The 20,279-nt window shown below is 44.1% G+C and overlaps 1 protein-coding gene across 12 annotated transcripts in view; it reads left to right on the plus strand.

Annotated features, from left to right (window-relative positions):
- Window positions 1–9,245: 9,245 nt before the first annotated feature.
- The window catches only part of LRCH1 (leucine rich repeats and calponin homology domain containing 1), a 101,570-nt gene continuing 90,536 nt past the window's right edge, over window positions 9,246–20,279 (plus strand). For 4 of the 12 annotated variants that reach the window (XR_001552654.2, XR_001552655.2, XR_001552659.2 and 1 more), the window contains exon 1: window positions 9,247–9,694. Coding sequence is in view for 3 of the 12 variants with exons in the window: in XM_015851781.2 (XP_015707267.1) it covers window positions 9,442–9,694 (253 nt within the window). In the remaining 9 variants the exon portion in view is untranslated. Of the gene's footprint in view, window positions 9,695–20,279 lie in introns of all 12 variants that reach the window. The other 8 variants (XR_001552658.2, XR_001552662.2, XM_015851781.2 and 5 more) reach the window with 6 other exon arrangements.

Below are 20,279 nucleotides of genomic sequence, written 5' to 3' on the forward strand. Positions count from 1 at the left end.
AAGACCCAACTGCTTTAGAACTGTCTTTGGTGCACATCTGTTTGACCTGATGTTCTATTATTTATTGATTACTGAAACACAGAACATGAGCTTCCCAACCTTTTTCCTCACTGTTGAATTTCTGTCTATCCATGTAACTGGTGTAAATCTTAGTGTTTAATGCTTTGTCCTAAGTTGCACATTTATATGTGTTTTTCTTCTAATTGCTTATTCCCCGATTGCTCTTCTTTTATTCATATTCTTACAGTACTCTCATTGTTATTCATTTTCTTCTAAGCATTAAAATAGATTCTCTGTTACCATGGTGGGTACTGTTACATAGGCCCAACTAAAAGATGCTGAGGTTTTAGTTCCCTTAGCTTTCTGGTGTATTTTATATTTTCTTAAAATAATTCTAACCAGTAAGTCTAATTTCACAACATCCTCTTTGATATTACAAGTAAAGCTAGCTCCAAAAGGTACTAAGGTATTCAGCTTGCATTCATCTCAGAAATTGGTTTGCTCTTTTATTGGTGCTTTAGCTCCCATCGATTCCCCAGAGCTTTCAGAGGTTCCATGTAAATGCGGTGGAAATTGGAAGTAAAACAAATTCTCTTCATATTTAATAAAGATTTTATATGAAATCTAAAAATAAAAAGATCTGTGTTAATAATGGCACTGTCTACTGTTGTTCATCTAATGTTTTTCGCCATGAGCTCCTGTTCTCTGTTGCTTATAACTTTGCCAAACTGTTTCAATTGGAAATGAGAATTTCCCTGCTGGGCTTCTGCTCATTTAGCTGAAATTTAAGTGCATAAATAAAACAGTTCAGTCACTTCCAAGAATGTGGGTAGAAAAAAATGTATTGTTTTGATGGTGTTAATTTCTGTCTTTCATTTGGGAACTCTAGTTGGCCCCTGAGATTTAAAGAAGAAATGTGAAACTGAACAGTGGACAACTTTCATTTAATTCGTATCTCCAGAAAAATGAACCCAAATATGGCCAAGTTATAGGCCTTTCAGTGGAAAGAATGCAGTTAGCATATGCTCTGTAGATCTCTGCTGCAGCTGTGAGCTGAATACCTTTGGGAGCCTATCTGCATGGACGCAATTCATTCTGGATATTGTATTATGATAGCTCCATGCTACCATGGCCTCGGATCTTGTCTTTCTCTGCCTCTCCATGTCCCTCTTTTCATGGCAGTGAGGATGTTTGGTTTAAGTAAAGGAAAGATTCAAGGCTGCTCTTGGGGATGTGTGAGCAATTTGGGACTGAGAGAGAGGAAGGAGAAAATGAGGGAAATGGTTTTGGGTTATGTGAGGAACTGTAGGAGGCTGATACTGGACAAAGAGCCAGGACCACGAAGAAGTGAAGCTGGGTGGGAAGGCCTCCCTCAAGCCTTATTTTAGAACTCTGTTTTGTGTTGTGAAATCCAAAGGTAGGAACTTCTGGAGTTAATGTCATCTGTGTGGCTTTAATTTAGCTGTTGGCTCAGGCATGATATTACAGTCTCTGTTTATTACAATAAAATAAAAAAATTAATGGCTACGCTGGAAAGCTTCAGTTGCCTCAGGGACAGTGATCACGACCTGATTATATTCAGTAGGGCAAGTGCTGAACACTGGCCACCAATAGTGCGTATATTGGTTATTCTGAAAACTAATTTCCTGAAGCAGGGGTAAATTACAAGGAAATTGAATGGGATGTAAAACACAGGTAGAAAAAAAAAAAAGATAATAAATCTATGAGCGCATTTCAGAGAGTTTTATTTAAATGGGAAAAATAATCCAATTTCCCCCTTGCTCAGGGAAGGAGTGCTTGGCTAAACATTAATCCTGATTCAGTGGCAGAAGGAAATCAGCTGTTGGAAAGAGATCAACAAAAAAAAGGGAAAGAGAAATTCATGCAAGCAGGAAATTATGAAGTGCTGAAAACAGACAGTAAAGATTTCAGACAAAAATATATATATGTTGTAAATGACAGCTAAGGATAACGTGAAGGCATTCGGTTATTAGGAGCAATGACAGTGTTTTCCAGTCTCATCACTGGAAACAGCAAGTAAAACCGATGTCAGTGATACCGTATAGGAAAAAACATTTTTTCAATGTGCATTTTTATGTAGAATGGAGCAGGATTTGCATTTGCATCACAGGAGAATAGTAGAGAAATGACAGCACATTCACAGTTAAAGTTATTAAGAAAACACCTTGACATTGGAAATAAATTCCAGAAGACTGGAAGGATAACGAAGCCGTGTCAGAAGTCAGATTCAGTGATTACCTAATGATAGAGTTGTTAGACCCACATAAGCTATAGGCAAAATGACAGAAAAATGCCATGAGGCTCCAAAGGAGCTGATATCTGCATATAGTTATCACCCATCAGTACAGATTAATGGAAATGAATTCTTGTAAATCAAGCCTGATTCCACTCTGGAGGATTATATATATGGCTTATAAAAGTGCTGCAATGTCTTTAGATTTGTTAAGACTTAATACTAGGTGGTGTTCTGTTGAAGGCATGAGTACCAGCCAGTGTGCAAAGGTTTTATTGCTGTGGAGTTGCAAACGTGATGCACATCTGATAATTAGACTTTAAACACATGCTTGTTTGGAAACCAGTCTTACTCATTTATTTGGTTAGATAGCTGTGGCCTGACTGAAGTCAGCGCATGTGAGAGGCACTGGGTCATTTGGAGGTGCTGTGGGTAAAATAAGCAGTTTGCCGTCGATAAGTTCCTGGCATATGTAAATAAATAAATACAAGATCAGGAAAGAGATCTTTTAGGTTTTCTATCTGTTTTTCATCCTTTCTGAATCCCAGTTTTACCAAACTGAAGTGCCTGAAAGCAGGCGTGCTCTTGGTGTAGTCATTCATGTGCATCCCAAAAATGTCCTGTGGGGGTGTAAAGTTTGCCCAATACAAGCCAAGCACATCCAGGGACTGGATCAGAAGCTCCCATGTCCCATTGCTAACAGGGACAGAGAGATGCAGAGTTGTTGGAGATTAAAAGCAGAAGGCTTTGAAAGCAAACAGCTTTCAGGATATGCTGGTCTGAAGGACTGTTAAGGTGCCATAGAGGAAAAGCAAGTAGCTTGCCATTTCTCTGTATTGTATAGAAACAAAGAAAGGTGGTTTATGACTTCAAAAGAAAACTTCTGTAATGGTTTATTAAACCATACCACATTAATATTAGCTTTAATTAAATAGAAGGGAATGCCTTTAGAGCAGAAGGTATTTGCATTACAGTTGCAATCACTCGACCAATTTCCCAGTGTAATGTGTTGGAACAATCAGTTGCTTCTTTGCAAGCAATGAGAACTCAGGATGTTTTGGGGGGGAAAAAGGTCAGTAAAACACTGATTACAATCTCTAATTCTATTTCCATTTTTTCAAAGTAAAGATAATCTCTGTTCCCTTCTATATGTCATGCAAGACCCTGAATGCATTCCAGGACCAGCACATTCTACTTCTCATTACTTCTCATTTTCAGTTTGTTTTCTAGCTGTTGTCTTCCTTTCTGAACAGCTCTACAGGCTTCTGTGAAACATGAGCAATGTACCCTTCCCATTAATATGCCCAGATTAACTCAGGGAAGAATAGCAAGATCCCTGAAAGCTTTATCTCAGGGATTTATTCTGCTTCTCTCTCATCTGTTAGAACCACTGAGGACTATCAGTGCTCGTTACTACTTGGGTGATTTTTAGCAAAAGGGCTACAAGCAACACATGGTAAAAGCATCTCCATTCTAATTGCTACATCTAATGTAGGCAACACAGGCTGCTCTGTGTTTTACATATTAACAGAGATGTACAGATCACACATTGGGGGTTGGGTAGAAAATTGCTTTTCCTTCCCCTTCTCTCCTCGTACGCTTCACTAAGCCATTCCATTTCAGCTTTCAGCTCCTATTGTTAAATATAGAGTGTAAGACATTGATTTGAAGGAAACACCTGAAGGCGCAAAGAGGAGGAGACGGCAGAGCACTCATTACAGGCGACTGATGTCCACCCTGGAGGCCATCCTGGCCTCCATCACATGCAGGTTATGAAACTCTGCAGCTAGCTGGATCACTTTGATTTCACCATGCCAAAAATCAAGCTGTAACTCCATCTGCCAGGAAGGAAAATTCTCCTGTTGGGTGTGCATTGCCCAGTCCCACAGTGTTTATCTGGAGGAAGGGGAGAAGTTAAAAGAAGGAGTGCTGCCTGCCCAGCAAGAGCCTGGATTTAGTCCATGTAAACACATTTTGAGCTGTATTTTGCAGTCAGTAAATGATCTACATGATATTTTCTCCCAAGAGGAACCTAATATTTCCATTGCACTCCTTGATATTATACCTCTTCCCTGTATGCACTCAGTCACCAGACATGTAAGCCGATGTGGATTAAAAATGATTCAGTACTTACAGTTTGAGATATTCTGGCCAGCAGCTGCCTTTTTGCACTGCGTAGTGAAATGAGGTCTTTGTATAATGAGGTCTCACCTCCTCTTCTCAGACACCCTCAGGTTATCCTCTGCACTCCAGCCGGGGTTGGCAGTCTCCAGGGCTCCAGTGCACAAGCTGGGACATGGGCAGTGGGAAGCACGTTGCTGAGTAGCTGTTGGGGATTCATGGGGGCAGCACCCAGGTTTGCTGGTGGGATGTGCAACACCATCATGAGGAGAAGCCGTGCTGGTGGGACAGTATGAACAGCAGGCACAGGGAAGCTCAGTAATTGGACAACATCCTTTCTATAGTTGAAAGTCTACTGAGATCTTGGCCTGCTCTGGCAGACAGGCACCATGTTGAGGTGTTTAAGGAACGCTTAGATGTTGTATTAAGGGACACGGTTTAGTGAGGAAATATTGGTGTTAGGTGGATGGTTGGACTGGATGATCTTTGAGGTCTCTTCCAATCTTGATGATTCTATGATTCTATGTCAGCAAAGGGTATATTAGGTTTCTGGTCTTACTTCCACTGATAATGCCCCAAACTAAGTGACTATTCTCAGGATGGAGGGTTTTTTATGTGCTTGAAGAAAAGCAGGTTTCTCTAAATAATGTGTTGTATTCTCTAGCTAAATGGAATTAAATGCCTTTAAAGGTTGCTTACATGCTTAATAGGTATAGGGTTATTATAGTCATTTTAGATGTGTTAGTGGTTTTCACTGAAACAAGCCGAGTCTGTTTTTCTCTCAAACAAGTAGGTGTGCCTTAGTTTCAGATGGGATGTAGTTTTTCTTCAGTGTCTTTTATGATGTTTTTGGTTCTAGGAGAAAAACAGATGATAACACGTGGGTGTTTATAGTTGCTGCTAATAAGTGTTGTATGGAGTTAGGGCCATTCTCAGAGAAGGGAGCTGGGAAGGAACAGAATTAGGACAGCTGACTTAAACTGGCCAAAGGGATATCCCATACAATATGACATCAAGCAGAAGGAGTTTTGAAGAGGATGGGAGTTCGTCTGTCTCTCCCCCACTGCCTGGGGGAGAGCTGGGTATTGATCAGGAGGTGGTGAGCTTGTGTTGTAGCTACTTGTTGTAGACATTCATATATATATGTAGTCATATACTGTCACAACTGTTACCCTTTTCCTTTTCTCTGTCTTAGTGAACAGTTGCATCTTAGCCCACAGATTCTACTTCTACCCAACTCTCTTCCCTACCCCCCCGGGACATGGGGAGTGAGTGAACAACTGAATGGTGCTGAAATACCTGCCAGGTTAAACTACAGCAAGATGTTGTGTTTCTTTTTAGTTAGGTCAAAATTATTGCCACTGGGATGTTCAGTATGAATTTCTTGATGCCTTGATTTTTATAGAAGGGCTGAGGACATAAACTGCAGTTAAAGTTGGAAAACTTGATCTTGATTCCTTGCTGCTGTTTTCTAAGAGCTGTCCCATAACACCTACAGGAGAGCAGACGCTGGGCAAATGTGGATTGGAGTTACTTTGAAGCACTCAAGGATAAAGTCTCCTTTATCATCATATATGCATTAGGAAGTATTTGGAGGCTACTCTTAGACAGGCATGTTCATGCAGCCTGTAGTTCTTGAAATAGAGTATACTGGGTATCCTCTCCCTCACCCAGCACCTTCCTTGACTGTGAACAAAAGCAGCATCTTACAAAATCACTGCCTTATGTGCCCCTGACACTTCCTAGATTCTACCTCGAAACTGGAGTTCAGTTGGCATCTTCTGTCTCCTTACATTTTCTAGGGTTTGCAAAAGACTGAGGACTGTATTTCTGTTTTAATCCCATGTCTCTGTGCTAACAATCTGTTCTGGGTAGGAAATCAGGTTCGCATAGTTTTCTTGCGACAGATATATAAACTGTGTGTTTCAACAGCATACGCTGAAGGCATTGTGAAACTGCCAACAGAGCCTTCCTGTGAATGCTGTCTCATTGTCAAGTGACAATAACTAATTATCTCCTCTATTTTTATTAGAAGACAGGTTCTTTCTTACTTGGATGGCTTCCTCTCCTACCAGACACTGTTTCAAATCCTACAAGATGTTCCTTTCCCAGCCTTTATTCCATTGACTGTGGTGCAACAGTGTGCTGGCTCGTCCTGTTTGGAGAGGAAGCCTCCTACCCAGGTTACAGTCCTGTATATCTGAACTGAATCTCTGCTGAAGTTATGTTTCAGCAGTGGATTCGAGGTAACTGTGGACACATTACCTCTCTATCACACTGCATGTTTCAAAGTCACCTGGGAAACCTGGAAGAAACTCTGCTAGTTTCCAACTGCCAACAGTCTTTGAACTAAATTAATACTTCAGGTGTGGGCATGTCATTGTGTTGCCTTTAAAATGTTTATTCAAATCAGATGTTTCAGGGATACTAAAACAGTTTCATCTTGGTTTTATTTTACCCTCAGGTCTGTTTCCATGACCTCACAGCTGAGAGCAGAGCTGTTGGTGATTCTGTGATTTCTCCCACCCTTCTTCCATCGTACCCATGTCTGTATAGCAGCATCAATACCATTGCCCTTATCTGCTGTGTCTATCAATTCATTGCACTCTTTCCTTCCCTCTCCCCCTCTTTTTACTCTGAGCATTCTGTGAGGCATGTGCTGTAGAGATGGATTTGTCTGAGCTGTCTCCTGGCACAGTTTCCCTGCCCTTCCAATTCTCTTTAGCAGCTTTGTTGCGAGGAAGCTGCAATGCCTGGTGCACTCTGGGTTTGCTATTCATTTTGCTGGTGTGTCTGCTGTGAAGCAATTGCCTTAGGCATACTGCAAGCAGGATCAGGAGTTTGTGCTTTTTATCTGTGCCACCTGATGTGTCAGCCTGCATGCTTTTTCTTTTGGGATTCAGATGATCATTATCTTAGTCCCAGTGCCATTACAGTCAAACTATCAAGGATCACAGAATCACAGAATGACCCAGGTTGGAAGGAACCTCAAGGATCATGTAGTTCCAACCCCCCTGCCTGGCAGGGCCACCAAACATACACCTTTACTAGATCAGGTTGCCCAGGGCCCCGTCCAACCTGGTCATGAACACCTCCAAGGACGGGGCATCCACAACCTCCCTGGGCAGCCTGTTCCAGGACCTAACCACTCTCCTAGTGAAGAACTTGCCCCTAACATCCAACCTAAATCTTCCCTCTTTCAACTTAAACCATTTCCTTGTGTCCTGCTATGGACAGGATGTATAAGGATGTTTAAATTGTTTTTTCTTTAGCTATGACTTCTTCTGTGTCTCACCAAACTGAGGTGGCCTCGTCTTTTGAGTGATGCCCATTCTCTACTTGGCCTCATGTTTGTGTGCTGCTGCCTCCTCTGCACCAGGCAAACTGTCTGCCTGGGATATTCTATTGTTGCTGTGTCAGATTGTGCCCATGTTGGAATCCAACCCAAGGCAATACACAGAGTGTGACCTTGTACATACACATCTGTATGGGGGCAGGAAATCAGTCTGCCGTGACTGATCTATTTTCCTATTTCTGATGCTTTTTATCATTTTTTATTATACAGGAATGGACTGAGATCTGGCACAGCACTCAGAAACAGACACAGAAGTTTCAGTGCTATATTATTTTCCTCCATTACATTGACAATTATAGAATCATAGAATGGCTCGTGTGGAAGGGACCTCAAAGACCATCCAGTTCCAATAAGACAGCTTGTTCAGCTCAGTCTACAGATCTTCAACGCTCTTCTTCAAATCACTGAGAAGAGGCAGCTATTCATCTGTTTCCCTGTTTCTTCCAGTAGCAACGCAAAGCTGGAACAAAGCCAAAGTAAGCTATGACTAATGGAAACTTGTAGGAAATATCGTCTTAATAAGACCCCACCAAGCTTTGTCAAAAGCTATATGATATCTGGACACAACTGTGGATAAGGTGACAGTTGGGCTCCTCGGGGTAGATCTTTTCTTCAGCTAGAGGCTGTTATAAGTGACAATGTTAAGAATAGTTCTCTGGTGCACCCATAATTTTCTTGAACTGGTAGGAGGTTGAATTTGTTATGCCAGAACCCAAAATCTCTGCAATGAGGGCAGTTTGGACCTCCCCCCTAGGGGGAAGTTCTTCACTAGGAGAGTGGTTAGGCCCTGGAACAGGCTGCCCAGGGAGGTTGTGGATGCCCCGTCCTTGGAGGTGTTCAAGACCAGGTTGGACGGGGCCCTGGGCAACCTGATCTAGTAAATGTGTATGTTTGGTGGCCCTGCCAGGCAGGGGGGTTGGAACTACATGATCCTTGAGGTCCCTTCCAACCCGGGTCATTCTGTGATTCTGTGTGACTTGGATTTAGCCAGGGGCTTCTACTATATGTGCAGTGTAAAAGTATTTGGAGTAAAATAATCCCCCTCTTACCCATCTATCCTTACAGCTCTTTCCTTAAGCACAGGCCATGCGTGATGGTGTACAGGCTCCCTCATAGCACTGAGATCTCCAAGCGCTGTGAGAGCACCACGACTCACCGCTCTCCCACTCTTGGCCTCCAGGCTGAAAAAAAAACCCTTAGAAAAGTCACTGCACTGAAAGCTGAGCTGAAATGTTCAGCACTTGGTCTGTCACACTGACTCTCCCCTCAGAGTGAGTCTCTGGGGCAGACCAAACCCCAGGCGCCGTACACAAGCACAAGGCTGGAGCGAGCCTCAGAAAGTCCTTCTTGAGGGCAGGTTCTCCGCAGGGAGAACAGCAGTAGGAACCTCCACAGCCTTTAATTTCCAAATGAGGCTCCCCGCCTCAACACGGCGCGTTCCCCGCCGGCAGGTGGCACCACAGCGGCCCGCCCTGCTCCTCTCCGTCGGGGAAAGGGAAAGCGGAGGGGGCGAGGCGGAGCATGCGTAGAGTTGGAGCTTTACCCGCCCCGTTCGCCTCCGCCTTCTGCACTCTCCGCCGCTCCCCCCTCTCCGCCCCTCCTTAGCACCACAGCGAGCGAGCGGGAGGAGGAGGAGGAGGAGGAGGAGGAGGAAGGAGGGAGAGCGAGGCGGCTCCGGCGGCCCCTGGCGTTCCCCTCGGTGAGGGGAAAGATGGCGACGCTGGGAAGCGAGCCGCAGCCCTTCCCCGCAGCTGCCTTGGCGGTGGCAGCGGGCGGGGTGGGCGGCGGCGGCGGCTGTGGAGGCGGCGGTGCGTTGGGTCTGCAGCCTCTGAACCGCGGTCTGGAGCGGGCGCTGGAGGAGGCGGCTCACTCCGGGGGGCTCAACCTGAGCGGCAGGAAGCTGAAGGAGTTCCCGCGCAGCGCCTCCGCCCTCACACACGACCTCTCCGACACGGTGCGGGCAGGTGAGGAACAGGGGACGGGACGGGATGGGGGCGGCCGGGGTCCCACCTTCAGGAGGCGAAGGGTGACCATTAAATCTCCGAGGGGTCCCGCTCTCCTCGCTCTCGCCCCCTCAGGTTACATTGCTTCCATTCCCAACTCAACCTCTGGGGCAAGCAGCTTTGCGTGGACGTTATCGCTTATCTCTTATCTTCGCCCCCTGCTCAGCTCGGTGCTTGAGGTAGGTGTTGGCTCCCAGATGGCTGCAGCCACCCCCCACCTCCCCACACGCACACTCATGTACTTGTAGGCTGCTTTTGCATCGAGTGAGGCAGAGCTGTGAGAGTGGGGGGGGGTTTCAGGCTTACGCCTGGTTTCTGCACTAACCTTGAGGACTGCACGGCTCTGTATTTCCTTGGAGCCCACCTTTGGATGTGGTTGTGTGAGGAACACACGTTCATGTTGGGTTGGATACTTTCTTACAGTGTGGGTGCACCCGCCTGTCATGGAGGGGCGAAGGTCTGTGTGTGAAGATGCACACGAATGCTTCTTAATATGTCTCGCTACACGTGGAGGAGCACTTTTGCTCCACAGGGAGCTTGCTGTCGTTCTCACTGTCAGACAGTAGGGTTGACATCTGCTGTTGTATCCTTAAAGTTATTAGAATGGTTTGGGTTGGAAAAGACCCTAAAGATGGCAGGGTTGCCATCCATGAGGTAAGGCTGCCTAGGGCCCCAGCCAACCTGGCCCTGAACACCTCAAGGGATGGGGAACCCTCAGCTTTGCCAGGCAACCTGTTCCAGTGCCTCAGCTCTCTGAGCACAGAATTTCCACCTAACATCTAACCTAAATTTCCCCTTTTTGTTTAAAGCCATCCCTCCTTGTCCTATTGCTGTCAGACCGTGTAAGTAGAATCGTACAAAGTCAGACAGCAATATTTCCACCTCTGTATGTAATGCTGTCTTCCAAGGCAAAAATGATCATCTTTACATGCGCTGTACTCACTTTACAGTAGGGGACACCATCATTACATACATTCACAGAGGAGACAGGCCTAAAAGCCTTGTAGAAAGGTGTAGAGAGGGGAAGCATTTGCAGTCTGTGTTCACCTTGTCCTTGTGCCTCCTTCCAGCATGGAAAATGCCCACTTGTTTCACATCTCAAGGAGCAGCTCCCAACAGTGGACTGTAATCTGGTTTTCTGCCCCTGTTTGTGTAAGAGGCTGGAACCTGATTTGTTCTTTGCATAGTGTCGCTTGGCAGAGCAGTAGAAACCCACACTAGAAGAATGTTGGTATGCTCTGAAGATATTTATTGTACCACCTCCACATGCCCTTTTGTGTCCCCGTTTGCCTGCTGAAGATAGTTGTGTTGTAACAGTAAAGGAGCAGGCAAGTGATCACTTGTTTCTGTCCCACAGCACAGCAGGTGCTATACCTGCATGCAAGCATGTGATAACATGAGCCTCAGCTCCCACTTAATCCTGCACATGAGGATATTTATGTGTTTCTGTAGAAACATAGCTGCTGGTGTCTATCCCAGCTGTAGGGAGCAGAGCAGCGTCTCTAGTACTTCACAGAATCACAGAATGAGCCGGGTTGGAAGGGACCTCAAGGATCATGTAGTTCCAACCCCCCTGCCTGGCAGGGCCACCAAACATACACATGTACTAGATCAGGTTGCCCAGGGCCCCGTCCAACCTGGTCTTGAACACCTCCAAGGACGGGGCATCCACAACCTCCCTGGGCAGCCTGTTCCAGGGCTGAACCACTCTCCTAGTGAAGAAAGATTTAGTTGTTTTTTTAGCTCTGTCACTTGTTGCTGAATGGATTTCACAGTTAGTGTGAGCTCTCCTATCAATAGATCATATATCTATATATATCAATAGATATATATGTAGGAATCTTCATTTCATCCATCAGTGAAACTTGTTCTGTAACAACTGCCCTTTATTCCTCGTTCCCATTAGGAAAACCGTGTGCTAATCTATGGTTACTTTATGTTGTTTGTAACAGCGTGTTGTAACTTATTAGTGAGAATTGTTTGCCTTGTGGGTTCAGTCCTGTGTTGATACGTTTCCCGAAGAAAAGCTGTGTTCCTTTCCACTTGTTACATTACATAAGTAGAATATATAAACAGAAGAGACGCTTGGCTTCAATCCAGCTTTCTGTAACTCTCAGGACAAACTCTTGATGGGAATTTTCTCTCTCACTTCCTCTCCGTAAACGTGCACGATACAAAAACAGCGCTTTCTTGGACCACTTGCAATGTGTCCTTGCAACGAGTGACTTTTACTTTTGGATTTGATGTACCGATGTCTTTGAGCTCATGTTCGGGGTGGGAGTAGTCGTTTTGTTTGCTAAAGAGGATTAATCTCACAGAGAAACGAAGCCAATCTGTGACTTCGAAGACAAGCGCAGGGGATTGAGTTCTCTGAGGAGAAGGGGATTTTCAGAAGAATGAAACCCTGTCTGCATCTTGACAGTGTCTTAGCATTAGGTACTCAGAGGGTTCATAGTTTGAGACAATGATGGTCTCCAGACTTTAATAAAATGTTATCAGGCTTGTCTTCTGCAAATGTTTTTAGTGCTTTAAGGAAGATTGAAGCCTTAAACTTGAGATTCTCTGTTCGTGTTGTTTTTGTTTTCTTGAAGTTTGGGGTCAGAGTTTTTGTAGCAGTTGATAAGTTTGCAAAAGGAATGTACGCTGCCTTAAAAGCTGGGAGCGAATCATTTGACTTCTACTGTAGTTACATTCTGCAGCAACTGCGGAGGCTTCTCACTTGTCAGTTTCTGTTACTGCAGTTTCTTCTGTAACTTTGCATTGAATACATCTTGCATAGGCACACAATTCTGTGAGCGTGTGTACGGCTTTCTAATCATGAAGTCATAGAATGGCTTGGATTGAAAAGGACCACAATGATCATCCAGTTTCAACCCCCCTGCTATGTGCAGGGTCACCAACCACCAGACCAGGCTGCCCAGAGCCACATCCAGCCTGGCCTTGAATGCCTGCAGGGATGGGGCATCCACAGCCTCCTTGGGCAACCTGTTCCAGTGCGTCACCACTAGAGAGCTGAGCATGACCTGCTCTGCTGAACCATATGGAAGTATCTTGCTTGCATGGTGTGCAGTATGGTTAGAAGAAAGTACATCCTCTCTGTAGAGGATCTTGAGTCTAGTCAGATGTTTGAAACCGCATCAATGTGGATGAATTGCAAAAAAACATTTCAAAAACAATAACTGCTATTCTTATCACTTTTATTACAGGGTGGGTTAAGCAGAAGACCGCGGTGCAATAATCACATAGTTCTTAAGTAATAGTATGCAATTATATTCCTCAGAACCACTGGGAATGCTATAAGCATGTTAGTTTATAAAAGAGGAAGAAAAAGCCTCAAAGTTGATACTTAAATGTGTATCCAGGGCTGCCTGTATCACTTCAACCTCTGTAGGCTTTGGCTGCTTGTTTGAAGATAGATCCCTTGAACTTTTCCTCCTGGGTCCCTGTTTCATCCTTTTCAGGGTTAGGCACTTGCTCTTGGTTGTGTTGAGATGGGAGAGAAGCTTGCGACTCCTATTGCAACAGGCTGAGGGAGTTGGGTTTGTTCAGCCTGGAGAAGAGAAGGTTGTGGGGTGACCTCATTGCAGCCTTTCAATACCTGAGGAGAACCTACACCCATGAGGGGAGTAAACTCTTCGAAAGGGCTGACAATAGCAGGACATGGGGAAATGGTTTTAAGTTAAAAGAGGGAAGATTTAGGTTGGATGTTAGGGGGAAGTTCTTCACTAGGAGAGTGGTTAGGCCCTGGAACAGGCTGCCCAGGGAGGTTGTGGATGCCCCGTCCTTGGAGGTGTTCAAGACCAGGTTGGACGGGGCCCTGGGCAACCTGATCTAGGAAATGTGTATGTTTGGTGGCCCTGCCAGGCAGGGGGGTTGGAACTACATGATCCTTGAGGTCCCTTCCAACCCGGGTCATTCTGTGATTCCTATAAATGTTCTTTGGCTTCTTTACACCAGGACGGATGTCACCAATACAGACCTATTCATTTGTGCTGCTGCACACTTTCGTGAGCCCATAGTAGCTATCAAATGGACTCCAGTATTTGGTTATTATTCGGACATGAGGTTTGATATGTCACTTTCCTTTTAAGAATTCTCTAGAGTAGTTACTGCTTATGATCTGGGATTTATATTTTGATTATCTGATCCAAAATTCATGTCAATAAAGCAATGCCATAAAACCAGGCAGCTGAAGAAAAGAAACAACAAACAAACCCCGAAGTTATTTATTCTTATATTCAATGACTGGTCTCTTTCTACAACCTTCCTGTGTTTATTTCTAGTCTTACTTATTCCCTTACACTTAAGGTGTTATTTGTGTATTAAGTGAAGAGGAGGCAGTGCACTTCTTAACTCTCACAAGTGAATTGAATGTTATTCTGCAGCCAAAACTTATGGGATGCAGCTCTTTATTGAGATTATCGTGTCTATATCAAGGTTAAAAACTTAACGCAATTTTGATATTATCTATCCATCAGCATAGATGTAGTTTTCAGACTTTACCTTTATAACATTGTCTATCTGGACATCTGTTTTAACTAACTGTATTTTTTTTCTGAAGAGCAGTGCTTCATAGATATTTCATAAGGTTGATGCTGAGATATTTCATAGACTTGCCTGGGTTGAAAAGGACCACAATGATCATCCAGTTTCAACCCCCTGCTATGTGCAGGGTTGCCAGCCACCAGACCAGGCTGCCCAGAGCCACATCCAGCCTGGCCTTGAATGCCTCCAGGGATGGGGCATCCACAGCCTCCTTGGGCAACCTGTTCCAGTGCATCACCACCTTCTGAGTGAAAAACTTCCTCCTAATGTCTAATCTAAACCTCCCCTGTCTCAGTTTCAAACCATTCCCTTTAGTCCTATCACTGTCCACCCTTGTAAACAGCTGTTCCCCCTCCTGTTAAATGCTCCCTTCATGAAGAAACTTTATCAAATTAAATGGATTTTAAGGTCCATAAACATAGGCACTTAAAACTTCTGTGTGCCACTCTGAAACCATTTGGTTGTGTTTTCACTTCCCCAAAGCAGTGTATGTCCGCTTGGTTTGTGAATCATGTAAACATTAAGACTATTGACTCCTGTTGAAAAGAGTCTGTTAGCTCTTTTGCTGCGTGCAGTGTAGCGAGTTGTGCTTTTGGAAGTTACCTCTTTTGTCAGGAGATTTATACTCTCATAGCTGAAATGCGGTCAGTGACTTTGCAGGTGCCGGTAGGCATTTCTCAGCACTAAATAACGTGAACTAGCTCAGGGTGGCTTTTGTTACATGAAAGCAAATTAGAAGTACTCGATTGCCTGGTTACCCTTTCAGAATGCGGCTTGGGAAGATTAATGGCTTTCTACTGTTGGCTGTAGGGGCTGTGTGCATGTATTCATCTCCGTCCCCAATGTGATGTTTCTTTTTATTTTTAAATTATTATTAATTTTTTTTTTATTTTTGGCTGGCAGGGAAGCTCCAAAAGTACAACAGCTGAGGGTAAAATAGATTGACAGCATAGAAATCACAGCGGGAAGGAGAGCGGAACATCTGAATTGCAGCTGCAGCAAGCTCAGCTGTTCATTGAACCTTTACCCTTAATGTTAACTTTCAATTTAGGGGAGCTGTTTTTCAAACAGCTCTACCTAGAGCTGACAGAATCACAGAATCACAGAATTATCAAGGTTGGAAAAGACCTAGAAGATCATCTAGTCCAACCATTACCAATACTTCCCAGCTAAATCATATCCCTCAACACCACATCCAAACGTTTCTTGAACACTCCCATGGTCGGTGACTCCACCACCTCCCTGGGCAGTGCATTCCAGTGCCTGACTACCCTTTCCGAGAAGTAATACTTCCTNGACTACCCTTTCCGAGAAGTAATACTTCCTAATGTCCAGCCTGAATCTCCCCTGGCGCAGCTTAAAACCATTCCCTCTAGTTCTATCATGGATTACACGAGAGAAGAGGCCAACCCCCAGCTCACTACAACCCCCCCTTCAGGAAGATAGAGAGAGCAATAAGGTCTCCCCTGAGCCTCCTCTTCTCCAGGCTGAAACAGGACAAAGCATGTTTGACCACACTCTGCATAAAGATGGATGAAAATTGATTTCTGTTGTGAAAATCTTGTCACTGTGTGTCCTTGACCCATTTGTCTTAGAGATGACTGGCTCGGAGCTCTGAAAGTGCTGTTGTGGTGGTAGAAGTGCTACATGTGCTTTTAGTGAAACTACTGTGTTTTTCATGAGAGAGGCTCGTGTGGTTACAATCCTTGTTGGGAGGCAGAGATGGAGTAATCCTGTGTGGGTTGTATGTCTCCTCTTCCTCTGGTCTGTTTCTTTTGTGTCCTTCATGCAAAAGACATTTTGGTTTAGGCATCTGTCCAGCAGGTGAGGCAGTGTGAATCTGACTACAGTCATTATACAAGAGTTTTGAAAATATAAAGTACTTGAGTGAGAGGAAGAGACCAGGGCAGAATCGACTGTGCCATGTTGGAATGAATATCAGAAAATACCAGAAAAAAAGGGTGTAAAGAAGATATTATTCAGAGGCAGAAGGTAAGAAATGAGGGGAAAAAAATGTGTGAAATACTGAGTGGAAATGTATGAAGTGGTGGAAGTGAAAGAATCAAAGTGGTTTGGTTTGGAAGGGACCTTTAAAATCTTGTAGTTCCAATCCTCTCCTACAGGCAGGGACACCTTCTTATAGAACAGATTATTCAAAGCCCCGTTCTGGCCTTGAATCCACAATCTCACTGGGCAAGTAACCTGTTCCAGTGTCTCACCACCCTCACAGTAAAGAATTTCTTCCTAATATCTAGTCTCAGTCTACCCTCTGAGTTTAAAGCAGTTTCCCCTTGTTCTGTTATTCCATGCCCTTACCTGTAGGCCCCCTTCAGGTAACTGGAAGGCCACTGTAAGGTTCTCAAGGAGCTTTCTCTTCTCTGGGCTGATGAGCCCCTGCTTTCTCAGCCTGTCCTCATAGGGGAGGTGTTCCAGCCCTCTGATCATCTTTGTGGCCCTCCTCTGGACCTGCTCCAACAGCTCCATGTCCTTCTTGTGTTGGGGGCTGCAGAACTGGATGCAGTTTTCCAGGTGGGGTCTCAAGAGGTCAGTGTAGAGGGGCAGAATCACCTCCTTCACCCTGCTGGTCAGACTTCTCTTGTTGCCATGCAAGATACAGTTGGCCTTCTGGACTGCAAATGGAAAGGCTCTGCGAGCAAGCGGGTGAGCTTCTATGTTCTTGACTGAACGTAATGGCTTTGAATACTTTGTGTCTGTAAAACTGAGGAAAAACTGATTTTCTGAGCAGTTAAGTTAGCAATCAGAATTTTGTGAACAGAGATTAGAAAAACATGGAGGAAATGATTGAACTAACAGATGACATTTACGGATCTTCTGCTGCAAATAATTGTTTGGAATTCATACTGTAAAAGGTTAACTGCTGAATTTAAATTTAGAAAGCTTGGCATTCGTTTGCCTGCAGGAGAGGCCAGTGGCTTTCAGCAGTGGCACAGCCTACAATGTTGCAAGAGCAGCCAAGCCTTTGGTGCTTTTGTTTTGCATATCAGAATGACCATTCTGGGAAGGATGGGATGAGCGGTTTCCTCTGGCAGCAAACTGTGCTGGTGAGGCATCTGCCAGATTGGAGACAATTCCCACACTGGTTAGGTACTGAAATCACAGCTAAAATCAGTACGATTTAATAATTTAAATGGCACTTCTGAAACAGGAGTGAGAAATATCATTATCGTTTTCTCATGAGACCAGAATTAGGAAAATAACCTGCTCATTTATTTTTTTTTGTTCAACAATATGCAAAATGAAAAAAGCCAGAACCATCTTCACATCTCTTTACAGGCTGCCCAGGGAGGTGGTGGAGTCTCCTTCTCTGGAGATATTCAAGACCCTCCTGGACACCTACCTGTGTGACGTGGTGTAGGGAGCCTGCTTTGGCAGGGGGGTTGGACTCGATGATCTCTAGAGGTCCCTTCCAACCCCTACAATTCTGTGATTCACTTTAGAGTGCAGATTGGTGGCAAAGGTAGAGATGGTTGTTTTGTCTCCTGATCTGTTATAGCACTCTGACTGTATTTTGTTAGGCAAAAAACCCACTGAATGGAGTAGTACCAGTCCCTGTAAAGTGATCCTTGTAAAGGTACCGAGGAGTTAAGCTTCTGAAGGAATTATTGCTTTCTTCTAAATCTGTGGGGAGATGCGTCCCTGTGAGAACAGTTCTAAAATGTCAATGCTTCTCCCCGCCCTTTTCCCCCAAGGGTATCTTGCTGGCCAGCTTGCTGTTTTATCCCTTTTTTACCTTGTATGGTACAGAGCACCATAATATCTGTAAACCTCCTAACTATTTAAAAATAGAAATAACAATAACAGTCTCTCTTCCTCCTGTCCTGCTCCGTATGAGAAATACTTTTTAAAGAAGAAAGAAGTCAAACTTTAGGAGTGAGAAGACGATCTTGGCAGAGCTGTGTGAGGGTTAGTTCTGCATTTAATTTGAAGTTTGAGGTTTGCATTTGCTACTGAAGACACATGAAATGTTTCATGTTCTGCTGAACTTATGGGAATTGTGACCCCCCCCCCTTAGTTAGAAGCCTGTAAAGTAGCTTTTCTGGGTATGGTTAGAGAGGACACTAGAAGTGGCTGGAGGTTTTGAATGTGAAAATAGAGCACTCTGAAGTGATTTGTGCTGCTGAATGGATAAGGTGGTTTTGTTGGCTTTCTGTAGGTGAGTGATTTCATTCCTTAGCGCAAGTTGCAGTAGTTACATATTGAGGCTGGAGCCTGGAAACTTGTACTCCTTGTTGAATGGAGGGAATTATTTGTACTGAACAAACAGGGAAGTATGTCAGAAGGTGTTTCTTTTCTGTTACCTTACTCACCTTTCTTGATAACCCTCGTTTCTGAAACCATTTTCAGATCATGGAATCACAGAATTGCTCAGGTTGGAAAAGACCTTAAAGATCATCAAGTCCAACCACAGCCTGACTGTTCTACCCTAACAACCCTCCTCTAAATCATGTCCCTGAACACCACATCCGAACAGCAAGGTAGATCTGAGACTCCTGCTTTAGGGAGGAAATCAAACTTCTCTTTCTAAGTTTCAGTGCTGTGAAATACAAGACATTCAACGTGAATAGTGCAAGTGCCCAGCTGGATCTGTTGCTGGTGATGAGAAAGGAATCACAGAATCACAGAGTGACCTGGGTTGGAAGGGACCTCAAGGATCAGGAAGTTCCAACCCTCCTGCCTGGCAGGGCCACCAAACTTCCACAATTACTAGATCAGCTGCCTAGGGCTCCATCCAACCTGGCCTTGAAAGGAGCAGGTTTGTAAAAGGTGTACATAGAAATAAACTGGTAATCACTGAAACTGGTGGAGGAGTTGAGGAAAGCTGGCAAGAAATATGATAGAAAAAGAAGATTGAATTGGAGATGAATCTCGTAAGGGAAGAAGTGGAGCAGAATGTACACTCAGAAGAGGTTTATGGGAAGTGAGGCAAGATATCAGAAATACAATTATGGCAGTTTGTTTGTAGCCTTGTCTGGAGTTTTAAAGATAGTGAAACTGTTGCAATGGCAAGCAGAATTATTAGTAAATGACTTGTTGTTTTACTTTTGGACTTTAGCTGTTTATAAATATAGTAGGAGAAATGGTAGATAAAACAATTCACATGAGATGTGTCATGCCCTTGCTATAACTCTTTCTACTGAGAGCACCAAGGCCTAGATGAGTTTGTTCAATTCAACCACTTTAAGGCGCAGCAAACATAGTAACAGTGCTGTTCAGTGGGAGAGGAGGAGTGTCATGTCATTCACATGTTGTATAATGACAGAACACTGGCTGGGGTGAAGACTTCTGGGATGGGATTTCTGATGAAAGAAGTCTTCTCAGCAGCTGGGGTTGAAGGCTGCCCTGATTGTTAAGGAGCTGCTGTGATAGTTTAGGGGGTGAGACTTATACTCAGGTTTCCCACGTTTGCTGGATGTTGTGATTCCGAGGCTTATTTATTTATTTATTGAGTTCATCCAAGTTCAAGAAAACTGTTGTACTGCCTTCCACTATGTATGGTGTTGTTTCCCTACTTGGTGCGTATCGCTTGCCATCTCTGTTCCAAGATTTGACTTTTGGCCTGGCTGAATGCCTGCTCTTTGCCTGTGTTCCATTTACCAGGCAGTTCGGATTGCTCTATACTAATGTCTTGTCTATAGGATAATATATCCAAAATGAACTTGAGTTTGTTCAAATTGTAATAAGGGATTTTAGAGACGAGACAGCTACTCTGTTTGTATATAGAGACAAGACAGCTACTCTGTTTGTATATTTCTTCTTATTATATATCAACTACTGGCATGTTAGAGTGTGCTGAATTAAACTTCTAACCAATCAGGACCTTCTTAAGGGTGGACAGAATAAGCTGAATGTCTTGTGTACTGATAAATGTAAAAGCCTCTTATGTATTTCTGTTAAGTGCTAATATAATGATCTTTCAAGGGATGATTTCAGTTGGTTTCATTTGGTCCCAGCATAGACCTTGTTCTATATATATTGTTCT

Source organism: Coturnix japonica, chromosome 1 (genome assembly GCF_001577835.2).
Source record: "Coturnix japonica isolate 7356 chromosome 1, Coturnix japonica 2.1, whole genome shotgun sequence".
Taxonomy (NCBI): domain Eukaryota; kingdom Metazoa; phylum Chordata; class Aves; order Galliformes; family Phasianidae; genus Coturnix; species Coturnix japonica.